Genomic DNA, 12,708 nt, shown 5'->3' on the forward strand with positions numbered 1-12,708 from the left:
CATGCACGATCGGTTTCGTTGTAGCTTTGGTATGCCATGGCAAAGCGAAACTGGGGAGGACAAAACTCCACGTTCTATACTACGATGCGCACACTCGGTCCCAACAACAAGCACGGGTTTTTCCGCCGCCCTACTGACCGCCTCCCTATCAAACCTACGGCCCGGTTTAAATTCGAGATTGGGCCTTACCCGACTGTACATTGAGGTAGGGCCTCTCTGACCCTTGCCACAGTCTTAAGGCCGACAGAACTCCATACATGACCCGTGTATGAACGGTCCGCTCTGCGTACGAAAAAAGGGCACTCGACTCTAAGGGCCCATTCGCCGTTCAGGTAGTCCCAGTAAACGGAGCCTGGTACAGTCGTTACGAAAAATTATCACACTCATATCGGTGTTCGGAGCTCGTTATTGTTAAGTTCGGTTCCCTCTGACGTTGATCATTCAAAGCGTTATAATGGATTTTTTGAATAGTTTGCAGACGACTCACGATTGCATTCTTATCGCTAAATGTTGCAATGACAGGATGCGGAGAATCGTAATTGTTGTTGTTTCTTTTTCCGTTTCTAATCTTGAGAGAGGGAAGGAGCGATCAGCTGCGAAGGTCATTCAAAGTTTTCTTTCGATCACGATACTCATATAGTCACTAGTCATTGGGAAAAAAGTATCGGATGATCGACACTTGTCGTATATTTACATAATGCATCAATTATCTGTAACACGTACCTGAGCGTAGAAAATTTGGTGACAAATTTCAGGTACATTATTTAACGTATCTATATATTCGATATATAACGGATTAACCAATCCAGAGAGTTAAAGTATAATAAACAATTTCAATTTTATGGTTTGCATAATCGGTTTGCCACATTCTGGTTATACGATACATTCCTGGGATAATCTCGATTTAATAAAAAAGCGATAAGAAAATCGCTGCATAAATTCGTCTGCGATTGAGCAAGAGCAATATTCTCTGTGTGAATTTCTTTGGCAGACAGTTTTACAATTCTAGTGCTGTATCTAGATGGCGTAATTTACGGTAATTTACATAATACATTTTCGAGCAACACCAGCTGATGTTCAATGCCACTTTTTCTTACGGTCAACGTATAATATTTGCACTACTATACGTGTGATACACGTGTAAGATATGCGTACGTTTACGTATGCGCTGGCCTGTATCGCGAAAAAATAAGCCCCTTCCTTAGTTTTTCGCATACCAGTTACTTTTTTCACAGTACAACATGATTGAATATTGGCCTGCATGCGTGGACGATGTACAAAGTTGTAATAATCAGATTCGACAAACCTGTCCAATTACGTCGGATATTCATTTGCGGTAATAAATCTTAAGCCAAGGGGGAAGATTATTTATATGCCGTTCTTAGCTTATCGCATCATTGCCAGCTGTAAAGCGGCACTTCAAATACTTGTCGAGAGGGTTATAATCTACCTCAAATGAGCATTACTGCAGGCTTTTGGGTGAACGAATTATTAACCGGTCATCGGCGTTTCTCGAATATCTTCCACATAAAATAACGCAGAGTTGGAAAAACGAGTGGAATGGTAGAACGTTCACCGAGATGACTAATAACCGCAACAACAGTTGGGACAATATTTCCATTGATAACGATCGAGACAAATACACCTTAAAAAGCATACTCTGTTTTCGGCTTATTCGATGCTGCCAGTGACGATATCGTCGACGTTGCGCGGTTCTTCGTAAGATTCTTTATTAATTCAAAAAACTCACAAAACTGGGGAAACCAGAAATCGTTCGCCAATAAAACTGTAATACGAGGCTTCTCGCAACCGACCTCGGCTCCGAGATTTTTCAGCTGGACATCTTATCCGGTAGTTGATCCTACACATTGGATTCAAATTTCGGCCAAAACGAGTAGTCAATTATGCAATCAACGGCCGTATAATAAACACGTTTGGTGATTTGAGCATTTCGCAAACGTGTTCAGGCCACAAAGCACATTCCGACTTGCGGCAGACTGCTCGTGCAATCCTCATAAAGTCCAATCAGCCTTTAAATATCCGCTATCACCACACGTAACGATAGCTTCAGGGACTCCATCAGGATGCAGACAATGCGGTACAGGGAGAAACAGAGTCGCTTGATAGCCGCCTGTAATGATTGTTGGCCCATCAGCATCCCAGACGCGAGGCGATTCTCAGGTCTGCACTGTGTCACGTCTGTTAGTTGAAAAATTGCGTACTTGACACACGTGCTCGTGTGTAGCAGATCGCTTTGTGTTTCTTGAACATCTCGATATGACACGTTGGATTGCGCGTCGTGGCGATTAATCTGCCACTGGACACCGGGCTGAGCACGTACGTTTCGGCGCTTGGATTGAATATTATGTTGAATGCGTGGCGCCAATTTGCATAATTTTTCTTATCGCGTTAACAATTGACTTTCCGTATGGATCATATTGTTAATTCGCTGACTGACCCAATTCAATTGTCCTTCTTCGACTCGAGCCTTGAGTCGTTCGACCTTATGAGCTGTTACATGTGAATCAGACTGTCAATTGCACTGTACCGCTCATGTAGAGGATAGCACAAATTACTTCGATTCAAAGTAGCGGTTTTTATCGTATTTACTTGGCACTCTACACGTCGTGTTTCATCGGTCTACTTTGCGGAATGCAAATTTATTGTGCCTGCAAAAAAAGAAAACGCAAGTCATATGCACAACTCATGGAGCAGACTTGTCCGGAATTTAACTCATTTTATACGAACGTTTAACTCGTTGTTTTTTCAAATATGAATGAACCGCACTTAGTTCTAGAGTATCAGGTGATCTTGACCTAGGATTAGATGACGCGCACTTTGAATTTAAGCTGGACAGTGCGTAGTCAAAGTCCTTCTTCCGACATTTCCCAAATCCGATCACAACGACTTGAAGTTGATTATATTTACGTCTGCTTTGGTAAGGTTGGTAATGGTTCAAATACTATATTCATCAAGAAGTTGCAAAATATTTACCCTCAGCCGGAATAAAATAATTTATATGCAATAGATGTATGGAAAATACAAAATACAGCAAAGTTATGAATAAATATATACAACCATTGATCAATTCTTACAAAGTATCACAGCTGTGTAAACATTGTTATGATAACAGCGGAATCGTATGCAGTAACGTTATTTGTTCACCTGCTACCATTGGCACACGACTGTCAGATAAATTGCCTGTACTTCAGGCGTTTTCATGTACTTGCAGTTGCCGTAACGCAGGCGAATTTGCTATTCACCGCACGATTAACGGCTTACGTAACTGTACCGAACAAAAACTGTATAAAAAATTCCATTCGGTATCCTTTCACTTCTTTTGTTCCTCGTTTCAAAATAATAATCGTTCAGTACTTGTTGAAGGTTTTTAGCACAGCAAAATTTGTAATGTTTCACGGTAGTTTTTAGATGAACCGGACACACGATATATAATTGTTGAACGTCACAGATGAGTTGCCATAAGCTGGCAGAATCTAAATCAAAGTGGAGGTTGCGTATAAGTTATAGATGATCGTAATTTCTTGCCATTGAACTGAAATGCGACGAAGTAGTTTCGCCTCGGATTGTTTTGTAAAATTTTAAGTTTATTCAACGTCCAATCGAAACTTATGGTGTTTTAACAAGAATACATTATACAGATTGAGAATGCAAAATGCGATGGAGCAATGGTTAAAAAGTACAATTATGTTCATAAAGCCTAACACACTTGTACACGCAAGGAAACGTGCAAGTATAATTACAGCGAAATCGTGTGCAGTGATATTATTTATTGAACAACTTTTAATTAATGATTTATTGCACTTATCGTATGGAAAAAAATACTTATCAACTGATAATTTGCCTCTACAATAAAAGTCCTATATATTCGAACCACTTAAATTCGACTTCCCCTACTTTGGAGGGGATCTGAGCATGGTGGGACCACGTCGTGGTTTGATTTTTGGAGACACAAGAGAAGGGTTGCGTTACTGAATATGCAAGTAACCGACTGCAGACTCCATCGGGAGCTTCATCTGGCCGATTGCCTACGATTGAATTCAATGTTCGTCTGATGATTCGAAAAGGGATCTGGAGTAATATCCAAACCAACTTTAAAATGATTTTATCTTATAATAGTGATAGCAATCAGTAGAAAACACAAAACCGATGATGTTGTGTAGAGAAATGTTGTACAAAGAACATCACTATAATGCTATACATATTTACGGCTACTGTCATGAGAGAAACGCCGAAAATCGTGTTTGACGCTGGTTTTCCAAAATAATAACCAGGCAAATAACTGTCAATAATACCGATGTCATTTGCAGGATCCGTATCAGGTTTGAAACGAAGAGTATAATCGTTTCAAAAAAACGACAAAAAATACGTGAATCATAAAGGTTGACTAGAAAATAGTAAACAAATTTGTAATGATTTACCTTTAAGGTGAACCTGGAATACTTCGTGCGTTGCATCGGAACGATACCAATTTCGAGAAAAAAAATCACTCGAGGAGAAAATTCCTTGTCAGGGCAAACTTGCCGTGTTAATTGACGCGCAACTGATTATAAAACGACAAAATGTGTTGTCTCAAATAATCGGAGACTACTTTCAGTATACAGGACAGGCATAAGCCTCAAAATGATTACAGTATTTTATCAATCGCTGTTTCGAGGTTTATCATCTGGTTCGTACGCGGTTATTTCTGGAATTTCCTGGACGACGCAACTGCTTTATTTGTCACCGCAAACGTGCCGTGAATCAAAAAGTGTGATCTTGAATTCGCATAATAACAAGTACGAATATCTTAACGTTCCTTCTTTTTATAATATCGGTCGATGATAACATCTGTGATTCTTGACCGGCCGGAACGATAAATTCTCTCGATCCAAGCTGTTACCGACTGATGTCAGCGGGAATATCACCACTGCGTATCCAGGTACGTATACCGTCAAACTTTGTATGCATTTCGCAACGAAAAAATGCATGTCACGCTATTGCTGCATGTAGTGCAAAGTGCAGCAATGCGTATTTAACTTGTTGCTATAAATTCAGACAAAAGTACCCACGGGGTTTGAAAACGTACAGTACGTACAGCATCTGTATTTAAATTCCAATCAACGTATCTATGACAATGTGATCGTATCTTAGATTTCAAGTTGCTCGAAAAACTACAATTTTTTATTTTGAAATCGACGATCTCAGTCATCATTCATTCATCAAGAGTAATGCTGGTTTGTATTCCAGTAGCATTGTACCAGAAATGCCTTAATACTTTTATTTACGATGAGTCATTATAATCTCTCGTTTCTTTGTCGAGGCACAATAATAAGATGAGACCAGTTGAGCTTTGAGGATGAAGAATGTGAGGAATCTGGTTACGGTATAAAATTGTAGCATGAACCATGACCGAAAGAAAGTAACGTTGTTGGTAATTTCGTTATGTTTCATTATTTATTTTGTGTACTTGATGTGTGTTCCAACGAGTGTAGACCTTCATATGATTAACTAATCAACTTTTCTTTAATAATTTTACTATTTGAGTAAATATACCGTAAAATATTAGTGCTAAATAATCATCAATATTGGCAATTAGCATTTACATTCGACACGTAATTATGGATTGGAAGGTATCGTAATCAACGAAACGAGTACTGTTATTATAATAGTAATAAATTTGAGGATGAGCAGAGATTAAACCAAATTCCACTCCGTGATTCTCAGTGCTTTTTGCCCACAAAAATAAGACTGCACTATACGGCGTGTATCGTAACGTCGAGTGAAACGACCGAATAGAATGTAAGGGTCATTTGGCCCCATTTAACCTCGGGACATATCGTCCAATATCAATTCAATGGGGAATCATTATAAGTAATTAAACATATTCTTCGTCATTTATATTCCAACTAAATTCGTCTGAACATTAACATACTCGTGCTGCATACTTACTCGTACGAAAATAGAACGACAATGAAAGAACATGGGCGAGCTGGACGATGCTGTAAAGGCTTAATATAAAAGTAGAAAAATAACAATGTCCTTCAATATTATCGACTTAAGACTGTGCTATTGAAGCAGCTCGATGATACATCGAATAAAGCCCGTTATAAGATTCAGCATTAATTGCTGAATTAATACTGGCGTCGATTAAATTAAGATTCAGCGAAATTATCGATTACAGTTGCCGTTGCGTTTTTTCGTTTTTCTTTTCTTCTTTCGCATTTATACTACGAAATTGACTTTGGTCTTCGCTCGTGACTAGTATTCGTAGTTCTTGATTATGACGACTGGGCATAGAAAATACGAAATCCCGTTCAGGCAGTGGTTTCTCTATCGGTAATCATGAATTCCCTGCAAGACAACAGAGATACGATGGCACTGACGAAATTCAGCGTTGAGTTCGCTATGACGATCCACTGAAAAAATAAAGACAAATAATACAGTCACCGCTTCCGGCTCTTTGTACAATCATCGCATTTTAAAACTTACCACTACTTTACGCATCATTTCAGAATTAACAAAAGTTTCTCCCTGGATGCCGATTTGCATGTTAAGGGCCAAGGCTGCCAAAAGGTGCGCTCCGAAACTTATCAAATGGCATATCATCTCCTAAAACAACAAATTATCCCGTCGGGAAGAGACGAGATTTTGATGTTATCTTGCCGTTCCGATTTCTGGCCAATGAAATTGATTTTATTTCTCTTTTTGCTTCGGATACTCACGTAAACAGGTGCGCTTCGTTTGAACGATCTCGTGATCAAGGACGCGAGAGACAAAGCGAACAGAACGAAAGATATAAGGATGAAGATTCCAGACACCGAAACCACGAACACGCGCCCAGTGATCTGATCCACTGGGGAATGATCGCGATCTTTCTCCATGGATTTCACCATCTTTTCGTCATAGCCAGCCGATTTTGCCATAATATTCCTCATGATCAGTGCCATGATCTCCTTACTGCTCATGACTATTACCTCCGGAAAGTTGGTGTTCAGGTCATACCCGGCTTTCCATAAGGAAACGACCCCCAGCACCTGCAGAAAATCACCGTAAATCGATTGTCAGTGAACCTGTTCTAACTTTCTAAGCAGCTCAAAACCACAGCTTCACGATTACCGAAAACTTCTCCCGATTTAGCATCACACACCGTGCGGAGTTGTATTTTAGCGTTCATTAGCCGATTTCTTAAGGCCACTTGCAAGAAACCGTTAAACTTGCTTGGTTCAACGTTTCGTTTATACCGTTAGAACTCTACCACCTTTAGCAACAAATCACGGGGCTAATCAGTCTCCACCCGTCTCAAGGGTGGCTGGTGACGACTTTCTATAATTCGAAATTGCTACTGCCATTGAATTCCTCCAAGGTGAAAATCGTCACGAAACTATTTATATCGATACTTTGTAGTGTGTTCGCTGTGAAAGAGTGCTGGACAATTGTAGTGAGTGTTGAAAGCGATTCTAATATGCACGTCAATTTCTTATTCACGTGAAAAATACCTCGCTGAGGTTGAATCGCGACCCGCAATAAATGCAATGTTGTTTTCTTTTTTTTTTTCGCGTCAATACGAGTTTAATTTACACTTGCATTTGTTAATATGGCTGCTCATCATACTTGGTCAACTTTTTTGTTGAAGCGAACGGTAGATAGGCACGAAAGTGACTGGGCAATACGGAAATTAGATGCGCAATATCGGAGGTTCACATAACCCGCTAAGTGATTTACGTATTTGACCAGAAAAAAACGAAGAAAAAATCTAGTATTTAGTCGCACTTAGCAGGATCCACACGCTTTTTCCTATCTGCACGTGGGCATGACGTAGCTTGTATGATTGACACTGGACCGGCAGTTTGTACATCGAGGCAAAGGTGTGGTTTGCCAGATAGTGGTTACTCATACAGATAACAATGTTGTAGGCGCATAAAGAGCGATAACTGCGCTCTGTACAAGTTTCGATGATAAATTATGTTGGACCTAGCCATGGCGGAGAACAATTTTATTGGGATAAAATCAGGAAAAAGTACTCACCATTTCAACGAATAAAAGGATCGCTCCGAATATCTTAAAGTTCCACGCCATGCTCGAAATGTGGACTGGAGAGGAACCGGCGGTCTTTGTTGGTATCATTTTGCTGGAGCGAGACATGGTGTAGATTGATGAAATGAGTATAACAAACAGTGTAACAGGATCTGTAACGATACAGAAATGTGTAACTTGCATGGAAATGAGTCAATTCGAAAGATAACAAAACGGGCGTTGCGTTGTGCAACCGAGTAAAGAAGTTCTTGCCAGATATTACCGTAGATGTTCATCTACATCGCGGCTTTATGACGTTTACAATGTCACAACAACCGATATAACCTATCAAATATTACACAAGTGTGTTGCTTTAGGATTCTGAAAACCAAACTTCACCGTTTACACGTGATCGAGGAGTAGGCTGCACAAAGGCTGGACTTTACAAGCCTGGGGACACGGCCCGTAAAACGTAATGAGAAATTTAACTTGTGAACTTAACAAATCCAGAGTTCAAGAAAGTACCGCTGGCATAGAACATCATTATCACATTTTAATCACTTTTTTTCTTATCCCCCGAAGTCGTTGAAAATTTCGTGTTTATAAACGATCGTCAATATTTGCCACTGGCATTCCTTCTGCGTTCGTTCGTACCGCGGCCAGACAATGCAATCCAATGGTATAGTTTAAAAAAGGCGGGAGAAATATTACAAATTTGAACTTGCCTGGAAAACGCGATTGTTTGTAGCAACGGGCCGTAAACTGTTTAATAATAAGTAGTCGATTTTAACACAATAACTATTAAAATTGAGAGTGGTAGTTACCGCACATACTCGTATACAATACGTGACGTTTACTAGCTAGCTTAGAACTTGTACTCGAACGTATCACTTCCAACTGATTGTGTCGCTGTAGCGTCAACTTTATATCACTTCCCTCTTATCACAAAGGCGCGCATATTTCAAATTTCAAACGATGAATCAGTCCAGCCACTGCGCTCGCATTCCATTAATAATTGTTGATTAGTTGCGTATAAACTAGTCTCTCTCACTGACAAATAACTGTACAAAGGTTTGCTGTAAGTACAACGCAAGTTGAACCCGAGTAACAAGTTCTCGAAGAGAAAAACTTTGAAACTGCAAACAAAGAAAAATATTATCGGTACTAAAACATCGACGCCTCGATAGGTGGAGCTTCCAAACAAAACGAGATGCTGTATCCAAGGCCTCGCCATTTCCCTCGCATCTTGCAAATATTTTCGCACTTTTCCTAAACCAGGCTCTACCAGTGTACTATACTACAGATCATACAAGTATGTACGTAGAATTCGAGGATTTTAAACAACGTCTGATTCCGAATAAGCTTTGTGCACTTATTCTGTTACACACGATGCACTTACTCGCTTTTGTGCGATGCAGCTCTCCGGCAGGCACGACAGGACTTCCAAGTAACGCGGTGGACGTCTTTCGAATAACTGAAGGAACGCGGAGGGCACTCAAGGAAATACTGGTTTTAAGACGGTCGTCGGCTGCAGGCGTCTGGCTGATTCTCCGACTACTGACCGCCAGGCTGGCCACACTGACTGGGTGGAACTTCAATTGTGATGATCGAGATCGCCTGGGTACCATGGGAAATACCAATCAGCTCAACCAAAGATCTCATGTCACGCATTTAAAAGCCGAGTTGTATGAAGTGTGCGTCATGCCGTAGTTCGCGACCGTTATTAGACTCCAGAGACTCAGAAGATCCAGCATCGACTCCTCGGCGACCGATCGGTAACGATCTATCGCGCTGTGTTATCTACGGATTATTTGACGCCTACACTTCCTCCGACATTGCAGAAATCGCTCTTTCCCCTTTTCTTTCCCTTTCGCCTTTCCCTCCTGAAAGATATTGCACCGCGCAACGTGTTTCAAGGATCCCTGTAGGCAGGTAGAGCTCCTTGACATTAAGACCCACCTGCAAGTCTTCGTTTTCTGTATGCATTCGTTCTCCGACCGACGAGCCTTTTTTCACCTCACTTAATTACACGTGTTTGCTCAATTGTTTTTCAAACATAGTGCATGAGATTGTCTCGAGGCAGAATGTTTCACGAATACTTATTTTTTGTAACTCCAGTTTAAGGCGTTTTTTTTTTTTTTTATCAGAAAACTGTCGAACGGAAGCGAAGTGCGCGATTTTACTTACAATAACTTCATCAAAGTCGTTATTCGAATACTTGCATTAATTCCGGAGTGTTTTTTTTGTATTTCTGTTTAAACTTATGCAATGCATATGATTCTCACAATTCTCGTTTTCGAGGTATACCAGTTTTTCAAAGAACACGATTACGTGCTGCTACGTTAATCGTCAACTCGCGGTTTAAACCAGCCGTACTTACTACAAGATCGCGCTGATGTGTGTAGATATACCGATACTAAAGCGTATATTGAAACATGCAATCCCGTTTCATAAATTATGCACACACTGCAAACTGCGGTGTGCAAAGTCAACAGTTCAATAACTATTATTATATTTCATAATTCAATGCAATGATCACGTTGAATCTAATGATATTATCTATAGTGCATTCAAGTTACGAACAATTTCTGTTATCAAATACAAGCTTGATAATAATTAACGAACAATCAATTATGATATTATTTAACAGCTCAAACTCACAAACAGCTTTGACGATGCTGCAATGTTTTAATACGATTAACAAATACCATCGATTGTGTCAGGCATTAGATCGCATACTAGCTGGTAATATTGCCTACGTTACGGAGCAGCCATTTTTATCGAAATGATTTTGTTGCGCACCTTGGGTTGCCTGCATTCTTAAAAGCACTTCTGCAATCAAGGATTACAAGAAGCTTCGGAAAATATAAATAATGACAAAGTTTTCACGCGATATTCCAAATTAACAAATAGTTTACAGAACCCCAAGTCAAGTGATGAAATTCCATCACGGTATTTTCACAGTTTATGTACATGGTATGATAACATCAAAATCAGGTCGGGTTAATTTCAATGAGCTTGGGGGGGGGGGGGGCTTGCACTCTAAAATTGACCCTATTCAATATTGGACGTAGAGGGCTGTCGATCCATTTTTTATCGTCGATCCATCATGTTGTTTTACAGTAAATCTCGCGATATCTCAGGCCGAAGACTAGTAATGTTTCGTCAAAATTAATAATGATGTTTCTTTATGGACTCGGAGTTGAAATAATTCAAACTGACGAATGTAGATGATATTGTAGGTAACCCTAACACTGAGGATGAGAATAATCCTCGATCTTCCGATGGAATTTTCCTTTATATCCTTTGTTTGAGTGTCTTGGGGCTTGGCACATGGAAAAGTACAGTATGGAAATCCAATGTTTGCTATTCAAATATGTATATATAATATATATATATATATATATATATATATAATTTACTTGTGCTCATAATATTCCGTATAAAAAATAATTAATTGTACAGACAACGAATGCAGTGATATCATGAATTACACTTTGATTTCAACTTATCCCACCTAAGTTTACGCATTTTAAATCTATTTTCTAGTTGACGTATGTTCTATGTAATGAACCTCGACAAATTACAATGAAAACGGGATACCACTGGGTCTCGAATTTGTACCTAAAGATCACATTATGAATATATAGGTATTTTATTTTGAAATGAGTGACCGTTGGAGGATTAATGATAGCTGATTTTCATCGAGTGATGGGCAATTAAACAGACATTTTTTTTTTCTTTTCCCTTGAGCAATAATTTATTGCGACGTTTCGAGCGGGCTGCAGTCGATCATCTTCCGACTACTACAAACAAAATGAAAACATGAATTTTTCTAGACAATTGTTTGAATTATTTGGCGTTTGTATACTTTTATAAAACTAGTTTAAATTTGTAATGATGTGAGAACACATACGTTTTTGAACATGTGTCTGACCGACAGTTTAACTGTTCTGTGAAAAATGATATGCAACGATTGCTGATGTGATATAAAAATACAAAAATTCAAGGCGAGATTTACGGGAAAATTATTTATAAGAAAAGGATCAGGTATTATCAAATTAGATGTTGACAGATTTCAACTTACAATTTAGTGACAGGATACATTGATTTGTATTGATTTACGATAATCCCTATCGATCATCGATATGTGTAATGTCAATTTGAGATCGATACATCGTGAGAGTTAAGCGGGACTTATGAATATCGAATGATATCAGGTCAGAACAAGCATTCGGCAAAGAAAATGTTTTACGCAACAGTCCGATTATGAGTTATTATATTAACGGTTATCGGGATTTCTTATCGAAAATTGCTTACCGCAATAATGTAATGCAAAAAAAACCACTTCCTTGGCAACTGTTTAGCCACATTAATTACCTTTATTATTCTCATTTTAATAGAAGCATTTTTCCATTGAAATTTGATATTTTTTAGAGGCTTGATTTATGTGTATAATTAATTAACAAGTCCAGTGAAGTTGTCGAGTTATCTGCTGCCTCCTAAAAAAGCCAGGGAGGCGTTCCAACGGTTGAAAGATCGACTACCATTACACATCACCCGTGAAGATGCTTCAAGACTCGTGATGTTGCGAGGTTATTCTGCGTTGTGACTTCCTTAAAATTTGCCGGACTACTTGGAAAAATTTCATAGATAACCTACCAAAAACACCGTGAAATAAAATTCAACGCAGGC

At 39.2% G+C, this 12,708-nt stretch overlaps 1 protein-coding gene across 4 annotated transcripts; it reads right to left on the reverse strand.

The window, feature by feature from the left end:
* Positions 1 to 5,875: 5,875 nt before the first annotated feature.
* LOC124176162 lies at positions 5,876 to 9,967 on the reverse strand. 4 transcript variants are annotated; one of them, XM_046557069.1, is made up of 5 exons: positions 9,413 to 9,967; positions 8,026 to 8,186; positions 6,723 to 7,034; positions 6,490 to 6,609; positions 5,876 to 6,416 (listed from the first exon to the last, which is right to left on the reverse strand). In XM_046557069.1, the coding sequence occupies exons 1-5, from the start codon at positions 9,639 to 9,641 to the stop codon at positions 6,315 to 6,317; spliced, it is 924 nt and encodes a 307-aa protein (XP_046413025.1). In that variant the 5' UTR covers positions 9,642 to 9,967; the 3' UTR covers positions 5,876 to 6,314. The 4 variants fall into 4 exon arrangements, with proteins under 4 accessions (XP_046413025.1, XP_046413028.1, XP_046413026.1 ...); XM_046557072.1 differs by lacking the exon at positions 9,413 to 9,967 and adding an exon at positions 8,739 to 9,111; XM_046557070.1 differs by lacking the exon at positions 9,413 to 9,967 and adding an exon at positions 8,539 to 8,708.
* Positions 9,968 to 12,708: the final 2,741 nt, after the last annotated feature.

This window comes from Neodiprion fabricii, chromosome 2 (genome assembly GCF_021155785.1).
Source record: "Neodiprion fabricii isolate iyNeoFabr1 chromosome 2, iyNeoFabr1.1, whole genome shotgun sequence".
NCBI classification, from domain to species: domain Eukaryota; kingdom Metazoa; phylum Arthropoda; class Insecta; order Hymenoptera; family Diprionidae; genus Neodiprion; species Neodiprion fabricii.

Bases quoted from the DNA above. Each gene is read 5' to 3' on its own strand.
- LOC124176162 (XM_046557069.1), bottom strand. From the start codon at position 9,641: ATGGTACCCAGGCGATCTCGATCATCACAATTGAAGTTCCACCCAGTC. The intron at 7,035-8,025 runs GTGAGTACTTTT...GATTTTCTGCAG, and splicing joins TCCTTTTATTCGTTGAAATG to GTGCTGGGGGTCGTTTCCTT. The intron at 6,610-6,722 runs GTGAGTATCCGA...TTGTTGTTTTAG, and splicing joins AACGAAGCGCACCTGTTTAC to GAGATGATATGCCATTTGAT.